This window comes from Aspergillus brunneoviolaceus, assembly GCF_003184695.1.
Source record: "Aspergillus brunneoviolaceus CBS 621.78 unplaced genomic scaffold BO95scaffold_93, whole genome shotgun sequence".
Taxonomy (NCBI): Eukaryota; Fungi; Ascomycota; class Eurotiomycetes; order Eurotiales; family Aspergillaceae; genus Aspergillus; species Aspergillus brunneoviolaceus.
Genome location: NW_020290823.1, coordinates 127,379 through 141,787, shown reverse-complemented (window position 1 = coordinate 141,787; position 14,409 = coordinate 127,379). Strand labels below are relative to the sequence as shown.

Below are 14,409 nucleotides of genomic sequence, written 5' to 3'. Positions count from 1 at the left end.
CCCCCCTCTCTCAAATTCGGTCCCGTGTAGATGCTGCTCTCTCGTGTGGGTAAAAGGGGAAGAAGCAAGGGGAAGATTCTGACTTGCGATGTGTTGTTAGATCATCTCTGTAAGCCGAATCTTCGCCTGCCGTATCGTGGCCCGGCTTCTGTTGCTACTCATTCGGATTTCTTGGAGTGGTCGGCCTTGATCATGGCCATGGCGCAGTATCCTTCGACGTTCATGAAGCTCTCCGGAGGGTTCTCGGAGCTGCTGCCGCTGGAGGAGGGGACGGAGCCGGATGTCAAGGCGCTGGTGGACAGGATTCAGCCGTGGACTGATCTCGTGTTCGATGTTTTTGGGCCGCAGAGGGTCATGTTTGGGTCGGATTGGCCGGTTTGCAATGTTGGTGGCGGAGGGAATGCGGTTTCGTGGGGCCGGTGGAAGAGGGTCGTCGAGGAGATCTTGGACCGCAGAGGCTTGTCCCAGGCGGAGAGAGAAGGGGTTTGGGCCGGGGTTGCTGTCAAGGCTTACGGCGTGGAGATTTGAGTCTGTACTTAATGGTTACGCTCAGGCTTATTCATAGCTAGCTATATATGCGACGTGATATGCAAGGTCTCGGTCATAATACAAGATCCCAACCTATTGAAGATTCACGAACAATCCACCATCTACGAGTAGCTGCGCACCGGTCTTTTGTTCATTCCCTAGTAGTTAGTCATGGTACTCGGTAATAGAAGATAATCACAGCTGTCGTGCAGAAACTCACCACATAGCCACTCAATTCCTCGCACGCCAGAAACACAGCGGGGCCCGTCAGATCCCGCGGCTGACCCAGTCGTCCCAGCGGGATTCTGCCTTCCATGTATGTTCGCTTCGCGGGGTCGCTCATATCCTCGTCATTCAGCTGCGTGCGGATGGTCCCGGGCAGCAGCGCATTGCAGCGGATGCCATACTTGCCCAGCGCCACGGCCGTCGACTGCATGAGACTGAGCACGCCTGCCTTGGTGGGCGTGTAATGGGTCTGCTGCCCTCCACCGACCAGCGCCGAGATGGAGCTGATGCCGATGATCGAGCCGCCCGGGGGCGACTGGGCGAGCGCCATCTGTCGCGCGGCCGCCTGGACGGCGTAAAATGCCCCGGAGAGGTTGGTGTTGAAGGTGTGGCCGAGGAGGGGAGGGTCGACCCTGTCAGAGATGGAAACTATTAGCATTGTATTTCCCCACGGCCACCGCAGAAGCCACGCCAGCCAGCAAGTAAGTATCAAACGTACTCCAGGAATTCTTCGAACTTGCACACGCCCGCGTTGCTCACAAACACATCCAGTCGTCCGAATGCTTCTACCGTCTTGGCGACAAACTCGCGCCCCGTCTCGGGCTGGGAGATATCCCCCGCGACGGCAATGAACCTGGTCCCCTCGTCTCCGGTCACCTCGGACACCTCTCTGCGCAGCGCCTCGAGGAGTGGCTCATCGTTCGGGCCGCCGAGGTGGTTGACGGCTACCTTGGCGCCGTGGCGAAGATAGTCGAGGGCAATGGCCTGTTCAGGGATTTCAGTTGGTCAGGGCTGGCTCTTCTGTCTCTGGGAAGCTCATCGCAGAGCCCCAGGGGAAATGAAGGTACTCACTCTGCCAATACCGGTCAAACCACCTGTGATGGCGGCCACTTTGCCGATGAGGAGCTGTGGAAGCGGCATGGTGTTGTGATTTTATGTTGAATGTTGGCCAATTTCCCACCAGAGTCGTAAGAAGAGCTCAATCCGGGGCGACTATCCCGGGGAAATACCTAAATATATCTCTACCTTTAGATTTGGACCTCGCTGGAGGAGTCGGCCTTTGTTTTTTTTCAAGTGCTACAATCAAGGCCAACCCCGCCGAAGCGATAAGATGGTGGAAAGGGGGCACGTGGAGTCGCCGCGGGCGGTCTCGGGGGTTTCGCGGTATTGATACCCCGAGCTAACTTGTTTTTACCCCACACTTGCTCGTGTCGCTACATTTAGCCGACTCGGCGGTGCCACAATACAATTCTCCACGGTCGGGACCATTGGTCGGTCAATGAGAATTCTCCGTCTATGAACATGGAGTAACATCAGGCAGGCAGAAGGAAAAAAAGAGCATCAGTCATACATGGGACATCTGAAAAAGGGCAATGACAATAGAAAGTAGGATCCATTGCGCGCTGCGCAATCCTGTTAACAGCCTTCCATCGAGATCAATCATTCTATGCAGTTCCGTTGGTCTCGGGCTGCTCTGCTACCGGAGCGGGCAAGCCCTTCTGAGGAGCCGGAGTGAGGATAGTGGCGGCGTTGATGAGGGGAGCCGCGGGGTTCAGCTCGAGACCAAACCCGGGCTTGTCTAGGATCGACACATCCAGGTAGCCCTGAGTGGGGATCGGCTCGTTCAAAAACAGATTTCCGAAGACGGGCTCAACAGTGCTGCCGTCGGGGGAGTTGGCCAGGTACTCCTGGAACGGTGTGTTGGGCTGGGAGACAACAAAATGGTATGAGTATGGGCCTGAAGCGTGGGGGACCACAGGGATATCGTAGGCAGCGGCCATGGCCGAGACCTTCAAGAGTTCGGTCAGACCGCCAACCCACATCACGTCAGGCTGCACAATATCCAGGTTGCGTCCCTCAATCAGCTTGCGGAAGCCGTAGCGGGAGTACTCGTGCTCGCCGGTGGTGAACTTGACCGTGGGGTGGGCTCTCTTCAGAAGTGCATGGCCGTCGAAGTCATCCGGGGTGAGACACTCCTCCCACCAGTCAATGTTGATGCCCTCAGCTTCACAGCGCTTGACGAGCTCAATGGTGTAGGGGACATTCAGGGACATGTAGCAGTCCACCCGCAGGGGAAAGTCGGGGCCGACCGAGTCGCGCTGCTTACGCAGGTAGGCCACGTTCTTCAGCAGACCTTCCGTGCCCTCGTCGGGGCCGTGGGGGAGGGCGACTTTAGCGCCAATGAAGCCGGCAGCCTTGGCGGCGGCGGGCTGCGGCCCAGTGCAGTAGAAGTGCAGCCGTGAGCGCGTCGCTCCGCCAATGAGTTTGTAGACGGGCTCCTTGCGGATCTTTCCCACCAGATCCCAAAGTGCCAAATCGATCACGGAAATGACGGCCACAGGAAGACCTTTACGGCCGTAGAACATCGAAGCCCGATACATTCTCTCGAACAAGTCGTTGGTATCACGGGGATCTATCAATGAAACAACGGGGCTTAGTCGTCGTCCATTCTATAATATCGAGAAAAGATTCAAATAAAGACTCACCAGCACCGATCAAGAAACGCTCGAAGTGTTGGTGGACCAACCAGCAAGCGGGGGGGCCACCAAAGCCCGTGGCGAAGCCCTTGGTTCCATCGGTGGCTTCCAGCTCGACGCAGAAAGAGCCGAGGACGTTGATACCCCAGGAGGTGCGCGAGCCACGGTATTCCGCCCATTTGGTCATAGGGGTCGAAATATCGCTGTCAATCAGCCAGTGGCCACCCTTGACCTGAAGAGAGAGAAAGCAAGGTTAGGGCAGTCTCTTCCCACATGCGAATACCGGGCTGCGACTTACATTGTGATAGTCACCTCCGGAGCCCACTCCGCTAGTGATGAAAGTGCGAACTTCCTTGATGCGGGGGAAAGCGGGCGTAGTGCTGCTCATGGTGACGATGCTGTACAGACAACAGGATGTAAATCTACACAGGCGTACAGATTCTTAGAGAATAAAAATAAAAAAGCAAATGAGAACAAACGAGGAAGAAGAAAGACATTTCATCCCCTGGAAAACTTCTCATATTTGAACACATGCTACCGGAATGGCATCGAGGGGAAATAATTCTCCATTGCCCCGGGCGGGCAGCGCAAGTTCGGGGTAATAGTGGCCGAGGTCAACAGCTTCGAGGTTCTCTTCTCAACGAAATCGTCAGCTGACTGGCGGATCGGGCCTTGCCCCAACTTCTACGGAGGGAGTATGTACCTAGTAACTTGGAACTTGAGTCTGCAACTGTGCAACCTGAATGAAAACGGGCCAGACAAAGAAGCGCCGCGGTAGGAGAGATTGCGGGGTTGCCAGGTGAAAGGCTAGTACTATTCCCCGTTTGGGTCTTGCCCATCTGTTCATGGAACCCACCCAAACCCTGGCACCTGCACTGGGCACTACTACTGCCAAACCCACCTAAACCCCGTGGGCCTTAGCCTAGCCTGCCCGCACCGCGGGCACGCACTCCCGCCTGCCTGCCTGTCTGCTCTTCGCCTTTCTTTCTGCCTCTTCCCTTTCGCTTTCCCCGGTCTCTTTCTTTTGTTGTTCAATTCGGTTCAATTCCTCCCCCGATCTTCACCTCAACCCGCCCCCCTCCCCCTGTCATCATGAGGTTTTCCTGACTACTGATACCAATTGCCGTGGCTAAACCGACCTATCTCCCTCCCCCCCCTCCCCTCCTTCCTTGCAGATCCCGATTCGCCGAAGTACAGTGAAGTGCTATGCCGAATTCTGCTGCACCACCAGCACCACCAGCACCACCACCAGCACCACCACCAGCTCCTCCTGCTGAGCGGACTCCACCACCATATCGACCTTCTGGCGAGCCAGAACGGTATCAAAGTGGAGATGAGTCTTGGTCCGCTGCTGACAGTGACAATGACCGTGTGGCCCAGAACGACTCGAGTGCTTCTCGAGCATTGAAGCGCAAGCGCCCCCTTACTGTCTCGTATGTCTCCTCTTCAACCCGGCCTAAACAAGCTTTTGATGAATGAATGCTCTTCCGGCATCGTGCATCTGCATTCGCCCTGTACCTTCCTTTGTGAAACAGTAGTGACTGTCCTACCGACCTTGCTAACCTCCTTAACTACCAGGTGTGAGCTTTGTAAGCAGAGGAAGGTCAAATGTGGTAGGTGAGCCGCGTGGTAGTGCAATGTTACATACGTGTCTTGCTAACCTTGCTAGATCGAGCTCAACCAAGCTGTGGGTGGTGTGCACGCAATGGCCAGTTGTGTGAGTACAAGGAACGCAAGAAGCCTGGCCTTCGTGCGGGGTATGGCAAGGAGCTCGAACAGCGACTCGGTAAGCATACTTTCTGCCAATCTCATGTACTCTTGTAGCCCGCTCGACTGATATCGGAGATATAGACCGCTTGGAGGAAGTTATCCAGACGCAGGCTCGCCTCATTGAGAAGCATATCATTGGGGGCCAATCACGCCTGGGCCAAGATGCTCTTCATCCTGCACCATTCTCTTACAGTTCGCCTTCAGAGCCTTCTGCTGCTCATGGAACAAGTCCTCAAACTGCCTTCCACTTCCAAGAGCCAGCCTCGTTCCCGCACCCTACTCGTCAATCTGATGTCTCTATCACAAGTCCTTCGGACATGTCGGTGCGGAACACGCTACCAAATCACCTTCCGAATGGCATCTCTTCTGCGATCTCGTTGCCTCATCTTCCAAACAATTCGACCCAGAGTGATTATACAGGGAACGAATCTTCTTTGAAGGTCCCAGTGTCATTATATAACAGCCAGGAACAATCACTAGCTGACCCGGAACTCGATCTCCCCCCCTACGATCTACTATATGCACTAGTCGACCTCTATTTCGAACACATCAACACCTGGTGTCCGATACTACATCGCCGGACTACGCTCGATACGTTCTTTGGACCCTCTCCGTTAGAGGAAGCCGATCGAGTCGTGCTTTATGCCATTGTGGCAACCACGCTCCGCTTTTCGAATGATAGTCGACTCAACGCGCAGAACCGGAAGCGATATCATGACTCGTCTAAGCAGAAGGTGCTTTTCTACGGGCTGGAAAACTCTTCGGTCAAAGCGCTCCAAGCTTTGGTGATTTTAGCGTTGGACTTAGTAGGTTCATCCAACGGGCCCCCGGGATGGAAGTTACTTGCCTTAGTCACGCGATCCGTAGTCCAACTGGGCTTAGCCGTGGAGTCTAAATCCTCGCTCATTGCTCCTCTATATCCTTCCATTTATACCCTGCGCGCAGTCACCCTTCCAGATCCTGACACCTGGATTGAGGATGAGAGCCGACGGAGACTGTTTTGGATGGTTTACCTCCTAGACCGATACTCAACCATCGCCACTGCATTTGACTTTGCCTTGGACGACAAGGATATTGACCGCAAGCTTCCATGCAAAGATGAATACTTCCACAAGAACCAGCCGGTTGAGACTCGGTGGTTCCGACGTACCAGCGATCGTGCTGAATATTCGAGTCGCGCCGAGAATGTGGGAACATTTGGACTCTACGTGGAAATTCTAGGGATATTATCTCGGATACATACTTTTCTGAAGAGGCCCGTCGATATAGGTGCACTTTCCGATGTCGAGGAATGGCAAGTGATGTATCGCAAGCTCGATAGCGAACTCACATCATGGGAATTCAACCTTCCAGCCGAGTATGCTTATGAAAACTCGTCTCGCCTCTTCAGTGGACCCAAGCATAGCCGGAACCTCCACTGTGACTGGGTTCAACTACACGCTACATATCAAACGTGAGTCTGTCTGTGGTATAGAAATCACACCCTTGCACTCAGCCCCGCGGTAAAATGGCTAACACTTTGTAGCGCTGTAATTCGACTCCATTCGTCGGCCGCTTACCCCACCACACGTTCTCCAATTTTCACCCCATCATACAGTGCTAGCCAACGGTGCTTGCTGGCAGTTGACAACATTCTTTCGGTAACCCGCTATGTCGTGGACAATAGCATGCTGGACAAGATGGGGCCGCCTTTTGCGTTCACCCTCTGGGTTTCTGCTCGCCTGCTGCTTGTCCATGGATCCACCATCGCCCATATTGTTAGCCCCGATATCATCTTCTTTGTTGACACCCTTTCTCAAATGGGGAAGTACTGGAAAGTGGCAGAGCGCTACAGCTCACTCCTACAGCGCGTACTCGACGAGTATGGCGAATACCAACAGTCCACCACTAATGAGGGTGAGCGCGTCACGCCATCGTCTGTGAAAATCCTAGCAGACATGCGTCGTTGTGCATTTGATCTCGATTTTCTCATTTCACGACAGCCGCGCTCATCCCCAGCTGGCAGCCAACCACCAGCCCCTGCAGTCGCGCCAGCTCGCAATCTAGCCCCAAATGAACTCGAGTACCTTGATGTATTCGGCTTCTTCAATGTCCCGCGTGTGCCGGCCGGCAGAGGCCCTGAGATCCTCAGTTTGGATATGGGGGATGCAGTCAACGAGCAGATGCCGATCAATGGCCTTACAGGGACTGGCAACACGACCGATCCTGTCGTTGATAGCACCAACACAAACACGAACGAGTTCAACATCACCAACTACCTGATACCAACACCAGAGACTGACTGGCTGTTTCGTCCCAGTGGTTGAAAGAGCTCTGGCGAGCCTAACGACTAAGTCAAATGGTACCACCAAGTGAAGTTCGAACACATGAAAACACTTAGCTAGTATTGGCCACTTGGGGATCACCGTCAAAGTTACAGGCAGTCACGCAGCAAAAGCGTATAAGCCCGATGAACAATGACTATATGTGCCCACTGTCTAAGTCTGCCATGACAACGGTGCGTCTCGGAGCTTCGTTGTTCCCTGTCTTGATAGTTTTAGATGGCAACAGCGTGTTCCAACAAAGGGGCAGTGAGAAAGAAAGTGGCCCTGAGGGCAAGCTGCTCCTCGCGTTCAAGTCCTTCACGAGGAACAAGTCTCTGCATCATTGAACCTGCTTGGTTCCTGCTTATGCACAGCAGTGCTTGGCTCCGGCCGCTTGCGGTTTCACTACGCCTCTCTTTCGAACATGCGAGAGGACGAAGCAAGTCTTATGATTGATGTCACAGAGGCAGACTCGACCCTTTTGAGCATGATTACGCATCATAATATCAGTCCTGTGAGGACAGCCTAGGTACTCGTCCTACCACTCAATATATGATAGGGATAGTGGTTCGTACGATAAATATGCACTGTGGGAAGCCGGAGGAAGGTACAAAATCTCTCGACTATATATCACATAGGCTGTTAAGACAGGGTCAAGTCTACACGGAGCCTTTGTTATGAGATGCAACAATTCAGGCGTGTGACCTATCGTGAATTCGTTTGAAGTAAATTTGCTTATGTTCATCAATCTTAACCTAAGAAAACATAGCCACAGAAGAAAAGAAAAGGGAGAGGAAGACTTGAGAACTTCTTACCCAAACACAAAAGCGAACTTGAAAAACAAATAGAGGAGGCGAACAAAGTCAGGAGCCTGCTTGACTTTGAAAAGATCCAGCTCCTTCTTGATAATCATGATGGGAATAACAAAGGTTCCAGCCCAAGGTAGATAGAAACGTCATGCATACATTGAACAGAACGAGAAAGTATTGACTCCAACAGGAAGACATGCCAAGGTGACATGACTAGATAAAAAAGTGTAGTCCAGGGGTCTTGAATGCGCAAGTCTCTTATCAATGAGAACACCAGGCATTGGATTCATGGAAAGTGGTCCAACGGTAGAGATCTGCCAGGCTTGTTGGGACAGATGAGGTTGCGAGCGAATATGTGTGAAGGGAAATTCGTTATCATCACTAGAGAGGCCTAAATTCCAGTAGCGGACCGCATCGTTGCCCCAAGAAGACAACAATTAAGCCCCGCTTGAGTTCGAATCATCGTCGGATGGCTCAATCCGAACAAGAATCTCTTCGAGAAACCCCTCTAAGAACGACGAGACTTGGGCGCCCATTCCCACAGGGGCCTCATTATCCCAACGTTCAAGTCTTGTGAACATCCCGCACAGATCGCCCACAAGAGACTCCATCATCTCGTGCGCGTGGTACTGACGCGCCTGCTGTTTGTAAGCATCGGTGCTCTTATTGCCAGCGGAGTTGTGAGTAAGAAGTTCCAAGCGCCGTGCCCGACGACGTATGGCGGCTTCGAGAGCAGGTAATATCACACTGTTCAAGGCGGTAATTTCGGTCGACGAGGACTGTGATGGTTGATTACTTGCTGCCCATGCAGCGCTGTCAAAGGAGCTTTCTATCGCGATGTGAGACTGACTTCGAATATGCTTCACTGGGGTAGGTGTGTTGTTTTGCGCGAGCACTTGCTGAGATCGGAATGATGGCGACTGCGGCGACATGTGCCTAGGAGTAGGGGGAGGCCGAGGCAGTGGTTGCGGCGGTGCGAATAGCTGACGATGTGGGCTGGATTCTGCTGCAGGTCTGGATCCCTGACTGGATGAAGGGCCAGGAACAGCGCGAGAGGGGCTATGTCTCTGAAAGAGTGCATGCTCTGTGCATTGTGATGGTTGCGTTCTCTCACAACCCTGTGTTGCATGAGTATCGTGGCGGCTGTTTGAGGAGGCTAGGGAAATGTTTGGTGACTGGTCGAGGTTGAGGAAACTCAAGTCTTCGGCTAAAGCTTGCTGTAGAGCTCTATCGTATTCATTGCCGGGGCTCTCTTTAGGCAGGCGCGTAGCTGGCTCTTTTAAATAAGAAGGTGTATGTGGTCTGAACTCTGATGCTGAAGACTTCATAGGAGATGGCGGCAAAGGAATTTTAGAGGGTGAGGATGGTACGGATACAGCGCCTGGAGTACGCGGTGGCGGCATCGGCACAGTAGGAGGATTGATTTTATCGCGTGCAAACTCCATACGACTGCTTGCCTTCAGGTTTTGTTCAGCGATATCATGAGCTCGTGCATTCACGTCGGCTTCTTTCATGGGCTTCAGCGCAGGAGCTCGTCCCCCAGCAGGGCGGACAGTGCCAAAGTCCCAGAGATCGTCTTCTTCGTCGACAGGGCTGGTCTTGGATGGAGGTTCTTGATAGTTATCCTCGTCGTCATCGGTCGATTTACTTCCATGAATAGTATTCCAGCGCTCGTAGCGTTCAATCAATTCCGTTAGGTATGTTGTCTTCTTCGCCCTTTTGATGAATGGATGCTCCAACAATTCTCGGGCTGAAGGTCGCTCCCGCGGATCCCTCCGCAGGCAAAGCTCCACGAAGTTCTTGAAAGCTCTGCTGTAGTCCCCGTGCAAGGTTGGGGGAGGATTTTTAGGAATCAAGAACAAAACCTTCATAGGATGAATATCCGAGTAAGGTGGCTCTCCATTCGCCAGCTCAATTGCAGTTATTCCAAGAGACCAGATATCGGCCTTATAATCATAGCCCGACTGTTTGATCACCTCTGGTGCCATCCAGAATGGTGTCCCCACAAAGGTGTTTTTCTTAGTCATAGTTGCTGATAACTGACTTGAAACACCAAAGTCTGCGAGCTTCACCTGGCCACTAGAAGTGAGAAGGATATTGGCAGCTATACCACAGATTAGCTGGTGTTGGACGGGCCGATACATAAGCGGTATGATAAACAGTACCTTTGACATCACGATGTAGCTTCTTGTCGCTATGCAAGTAGTCTAATCCCCGGAGCAACTCTCGGAGAATTATCATAATATACTCCTCGGGAATGGTGCCGGGGCGCATCAAATCCGAGCAACTACCACCGGAGCAGAACTCCATAACGATCCACAAGCTAGACCCTTTCAAGAACGAGCCATGATACCTGGTCACGTAGGGCGAATTGAGCTCCGACAAGATAGCAATCTCTTGGATGATATCTTCAACCTCATCTTCGGCATTCTCGACGTCGATGATTTTGATCGCAACAGATGCTCCGTTACGTTTATCGACCCTTAGATCGAACCACAGCGTGAGCGATGGGTCTTATAGATCTTCTGCAAACGGGAAATAGAGACAGCACCATACCCTTTATATACTTTCCCAAAACTTCCGCCACCTAGACAACGGTCGGTCAGGAAAGCCAGCTAACAGTTAAGGCGGCAAAGCGGATACGTACCGATGCAATTCTGCTTCATGTAAATTGTCTCTGGGTCTACGAGGCCTTCCATTTCGGCTGTGCTTGGACTCACGACCTGCTAATGGCCAGTGTTCGATGTGGTTCTGTCATAGTCAATGTAAGAGTCAGCATTGACAGCCGACACAAAGGATATTTATGGGAGGACCAAGTAGCCAGTGAGCAGGGGATGGGCCAAGAGGTTTCGAGGAGAGAGCTATAGTGGATGAATCGTCCAATCAGCCATGAGAGAACGGTGACAACATACCTAGTACCGATCGCCTAGAATCAGCAGTCTAGGAGGTATGGAACGAACAGATAAGGTTCAATGAAACACTGAGAACATTCATTGACAAAGGGGGAAGATCAATTCTATGTCAGAGTCCACAAGGGCGAAAAAGCGAGGATTAAGCTCAAGTGCCACCCGTGGAATGCGAGACACTGGTCGACCAGTGCACGATCAGCTGGCGGGGGGGGGGGTTTGTTGAACCCAGCTGAGCCAGGACTTGCACTTCTGAAGGAGGGGGCGAGGGGAGAGGAAGGAGGGGGAAGAAGGGAGGAAGCGGTAAGTTAGAAGAATAGACAGACAAGCGTCCTTTTAGAATCAATCCCTTGCTTTGATTGTCAATTTAGAAACAAGTAAGGATCTCAGACAGAGCTCAGATCGCAGAGAGAGAAGAATCTCCTTGCATACTGATAGTGTAGTAATGGGCAGGGCCACTGCAAACATGGAACAACAACAACGAAGGAGGGACCGCCCGGTGATTGGGGCAACGCGGGGTTGTTTCTGCCGGCCCAATGCCTTGATTTCTTGCCAATGGTGGGGCTCAGTCCTGAATGGCGGTCAGCAGCTACTACCCACCCCCCCAACCCCCAAGTAGCCCGGTAACTGCGCCCGGCGGGTACCTACGGCTGCCCAGCGCGGGACTAACAGCCACGGAACGATGTATGTACATACTCCATACTCTGTCAAGCACTTGCAATCAAGTCTATCGCTCAAAAATCATGTGTCTTATTGCATCCTGGCTTAGATCTATAAGGCCCCGGTCATCCATTATGATCTTCTCCCAATTCATCCTCAAATGAAATAGTTCCGAATGTACGTCTTAGATAAAAACCTCCCGCCTTCGTAGCTCGTAACGTGCAGGCTCGAAGGACTAGATGCACTCAGTGCGAAACGGGGCTTTCCCTTCATCACAGCGACCCGTCCTGGATCCTAAGCATTGGAGTTTTCGTCGACTGTGAGATCATTCATTCTCAACATAACCAATCATTACCGTTCCGTTCTTCAAACCGGCTTCTTCGATGCTTGCATCCAATGAGTCGATCAGATTACGACCCATGGCATTGAGGTCGAACTCCACCCCTTGCTTGTCTGCCAACGGAGGTTCGGCTTTGAGCCACTCGTAGATCCTCCGAACCGGGTCTGCCAGAGCGAAGCGGCGAATGACTCTTCCGGAGGGATGGCGGAACTGAATGCGCGTCGTTGTTGCGGGATCGGTCGGTGGTTCGGTGTGGGGGTTGTCATTTGAGATGGCAGCGAATGCACTATGCTCACCTGGCTCCTCTTCATCCATGTCGACGTCTTCCACATCGACCGCCTTCCCCTTACCTTTGACGTCTCCAGTACTGCGGGTAAGCTCATCAGGATCCTCCAATTTCGGGGCTTGGGCCGCCTGTTCACCCAGGCTGTTCCTCATCGCCATCTCCAGCATTTCTTCCTCAGTCATGGCATCTATGCTCTTCTCCTTCTGTTCCGGCTTGCGCTTAGCAACGGGGTTCCGCACATTGTGTTTCAGACTGTACCGGTCCAAGAATTCGTGAAGTTGCATCAAGAATTCGGCGGCCCGCACAACTGGAGGACCAGACCAGACCTTCATCTGTTCTCCCGTCCGAGGATCGACAATTGCGATGTGAGGGTAGTTGTCCGATACTGCGCTTGCTTGAAAATAATACTGGAGATAGGGCGTAGCCCGTGGGTCGTCCTTGGAATACTGAAGGAAGACAAAGTGTTCCTTGACGGTATCCCGCACTCCAGGGTCTTTCCACAGGTCCCGGTTCAGCACCTGGCAGTCGAAGATTGAAGAATCCTGGATGTTGACCAGCAACCACTTCTCAGTATCGCGGCCTTCCTGCCGAGCGGAATCCCAAGGGAGCCGAGACATAATCTCGAACGGCGGACGATACATCTCGGCCAGCATGTTCTGTTTACTTGAGGCTTCGGAGGCTCCTCCAGTCGCTGCTGCCAGTAGCTCACGTTGTGACGCCTCATCTTCGCCGTGCCATATCGACGCCGTATCTCTTTGATTGAAAATACCGGGACGGTCTTGGGAAGCGGAAACAATGAGTTAGCGACGGACAGACGGGAAGATAAATGGTATCACAGGGTTATACTGACTGTGTCGCTGCTGGCGAGCGCGCAGTTGGCCCAAAATGCTGGCATGCATGTCGCCGTCGTCAAAGTCCGCTTCTGGGCCCACCAAAGTTTCTGTGGTGCGAGCCATCGGTGCGCGCACCTCTTCTTCAGCACCCGCCCCTCTGTACATCTCCTCCTGGAGCCGACGAGCCATGGACGCATCATCTTCGAAGTGAGCGCCGCGGGCGGAAGGCCGCGATTCGTCCACCGTGGTGTCGTCGTCGTCGTCGTCGTCTGAGTCGATGTGTACAACGCCGGAATCATCTTCATATCCTCTGGCGCGAGAGGCTTGCTGAGGCGCGGAAGTTGATGGCGCAGGCTCTTCGGTTAGCGGTGCTCCACCATTCTCAAAGTAAAGTTGCATAGCCTGCTCGATGTTGAAATCGGCAAGCTGCAAGTACTGGATTGCCAGCTCCGGCTTGGAGCCGGTAATTTCGGTGAACTGGGCCACCACATCGCCGTCCATGACGGGCAAAGCACGCTGGGTTTTGTTTTGGAAGCAGGAGAAGATATAAACAGGATAAATAGTGGGGTATCAGGCCGGTGCGAGACGGAAACTACCTGCAGGAGGACTTAACTGCAAGCTGCAAGGTTGATGAGGTTGATGAGTGAGGAGGGCAATATGATGCAAACAGCTGCAAACTCCAATGACGGTATTAAGGCGGTGATCAGGGATGACAGATTACAGGGCAGCAGGGCAACAAGAAAGGCTCAGTGGAATAGATTCAGCTTGAACAGGTGGAGGTCGGAGATACATAAATTGATTTGATTGTCAATCAAAGTGTGCTAAGAATATAGAGATATAAGCTAAGGGAAGAGTATAAGTAGGTATTATGTACCTAGTTATATAACAGTAGTAGAAGACAATGTCCGCTCCGATATTTAGTTAGGTAGGCAGGATAAGTGACGCACTTCGTTTAGTTAGTTAAATTAGTTGGTTAATTAACTAAGCGCCCGCACAGTTACATAATCACCCACGCCGCCCAACTTTAAATGCAGTAACCAAAGCTGCGGCACTGGGCTTTGTCGGGAACCCTACTTGACTGTCGCAGGGCTTTCGCAGCCGACGCGTGACGCGCCGAGGCAGCGCGTCGTGGATAGCGCCGCGGCCCTAAAATCGGGCGAGGCTCAATTATGCCTCCTTGGGAAAAATAGCTCCATGTCCACTCACTCACTCACTCACTCACTCACTCCCGTTACCCCCATAACTATCCAATCCAGTCTGCACTTGCCTTCC

General features: G+C 52.7%; 7 protein-coding genes across 7 annotated transcripts; 3 read left to right on the top strand and 4 right to left on the bottom strand.

Moving 5' to 3' along the window:
• Positions 1–222: 222 nt before the first annotated feature.
• Positions 223–528, top strand: BO95DRAFT_374868 (amidohydrolase family protein; the record flags this gene model as incomplete). The annotated part of the gene is made up of 1 exon (XM_025583120.1): positions 223–528. The coding sequence occupies one exon, from the start codon at positions 223–225 to the stop codon at positions 526–528; it is 306 nt and encodes a 101-aa protein (XP_025437256.1).
• A 46-nt stretch (positions 529–574) lies between these two features.
• Positions 575–1,842, bottom strand: BO95DRAFT_293565 (SDR family NAD(P)-dependent oxidoreductase). The gene is made up of 4 exons (XM_025581729.1): positions 1,606–1,842; positions 1,253–1,518; positions 749–1,166; positions 575–672 (listed from the first exon to the last, which is right to left on the bottom strand). Exons 1-4 carry the CDS (start codon positions 1,672–1,674, stop codon positions 622–624), a joined length of 804 nt encoding a protein of 267 aa, XP_025437255.1. The 5' UTR covers positions 1,675–1,842; the 3' UTR covers positions 575–621.
• A 223-nt stretch (positions 1,843–2,065) lies between these two features.
• On the bottom strand, positions 2,066–3,843 carry BO95DRAFT_424244 (L-rhamnonate dehydratase). Its single transcript, XM_025584664.1, has 3 exons — positions 3,529–3,843; positions 3,240–3,462; positions 2,066–3,166 (listed from the first exon to the last, which is right to left on the bottom strand). The coding sequence occupies exons 1-3, from the start codon at positions 3,616–3,618 to the stop codon at positions 2,199–2,201; spliced, it is 1,281 nt and encodes a 426-aa protein (XP_025437254.1). The 5' UTR covers positions 3,619–3,843; the 3' UTR covers positions 2,066–2,198.
• A 593-nt stretch (positions 3,844–4,436) lies between these two features.
• BO95DRAFT_436446 (putative C6 transcription factor) lies at positions 4,437–7,306 on the top strand (the record flags this gene model as incomplete). The annotated part of the gene is made up of 5 exons (XM_025585235.1): positions 4,437–4,663; positions 4,809–4,843; positions 4,900–5,016; positions 5,055–6,453; positions 6,526–7,306. The coding sequence occupies 5 exons, from the start codon at positions 4,437–4,439 to the stop codon at positions 7,304–7,306; spliced, it is 2,559 nt and encodes an 852-aa protein (XP_025437253.1).
• A 117-nt stretch (positions 7,307–7,423) lies between these two features.
• BO95DRAFT_293526 (uncharacterized protein) lies at positions 7,424–7,800 on the top strand. Its single transcript, XM_025581728.1, has one exon. It carries the CDS (start codon positions 7,541–7,543, stop codon positions 7,757–7,759), a length of 219 nt encoding a protein of 72 aa, XP_025437252.1. The 5' UTR covers positions 7,424–7,540; the 3' UTR covers positions 7,760–7,800.
• Positions 7,801–8,549: 749 nt separating this feature from the next.
• On the bottom strand, positions 8,550–10,811 carry BO95DRAFT_436445 (putative Ste20-like serine/threonine protein kinase; the record flags this gene model as incomplete). The annotated part of the gene is made up of 4 exons (XM_025585234.1): positions 8,550–10,216; positions 10,278–10,594; positions 10,669–10,699; positions 10,760–10,811. The coding sequence occupies 4 exons, from the start codon at positions 10,809–10,811 to the stop codon at positions 8,550–8,552; spliced, it is 2,067 nt and encodes a 688-aa protein (XP_025437251.1).
• A 938-nt stretch (positions 10,812–11,749) lies between these two features.
• Positions 11,750–14,043, bottom strand: BO95DRAFT_424239 (DNA-protein crosslink repair co-factor UBX5). The gene is made up of 2 exons (XM_025584663.1): positions 13,155–14,043; positions 11,750–13,082 (listed from the first exon to the last, which is right to left on the bottom strand). Exons 1-2 carry the CDS (start codon positions 13,636–13,638, stop codon positions 12,004–12,006), a joined length of 1,563 nt encoding a protein of 520 aa, XP_025437250.1. The 5' UTR covers positions 13,639–14,043; the 3' UTR covers positions 11,750–12,003.
• Positions 14,044–14,409: the final 366 nt, after the last annotated feature.

Bases quoted from the DNA above. Each gene is read 5' to 3' on its own strand.
- BO95DRAFT_293565 (XM_025581729.1), bottom strand. From the start codon at position 1,674: ATGCCGCTTCCACAGCTCCTCATCGGCAAAGTGGCCGCCATCACAGGT. The intron at 1,167-1,252 runs GTACGTTTGATA...CATCTCTGACAG, and splicing joins AAGTTCGAAGAATTCCTGGA to GGTCGACCCTCCCCTCCTCG. The intron at 673-748 runs GTGAGTTTCTGC...AATGAACAAAAG, and splicing joins AGGAATTGAGTGGCTATGTG to ACCGGTGCGCAGCTACTCGT.
- BO95DRAFT_424244 (XM_025584664.1), bottom strand. From the start codon at position 3,618: ATGAGCAGCACTACGCCCGCTTTCCCCCGCATCAAGGAAGTTCGCACT. The intron at 3,463-3,528 runs GTAAGTCGCAGC...CTCTCTCTTCAG, and splicing joins CCGGAGGTGACTATCACAAT to GTCAAGGGTGGCCACTGGCT. The intron at 3,167-3,239 runs GTGAGTCTTTAT...TTTCATTGATAG, and splicing joins GCGTTTCTTGATCGGTGCTG to ATCCCCGTGATACCAACGAC.
- BO95DRAFT_293526 (XM_025581728.1), top strand. From the start codon at position 7,541: ATGGCAACAGCGTGTTCCAACAAAGGGGCAGTGAGAAAGAAAGTGGCC.
- BO95DRAFT_424239 (XM_025584663.1), bottom strand. From the start codon at position 13,638: ATGGACGGCGATGTGGTGGCCCAGTTCACCGAAATTACCGGCTCCAAG. The intron at 13,083-13,154 runs GTCAGTATAACC...CCGCTTCCCAAG, and splicing joins CGCTCGCCAGCAGCGACACA to ACCGTCCCGGTATTTTCAAT.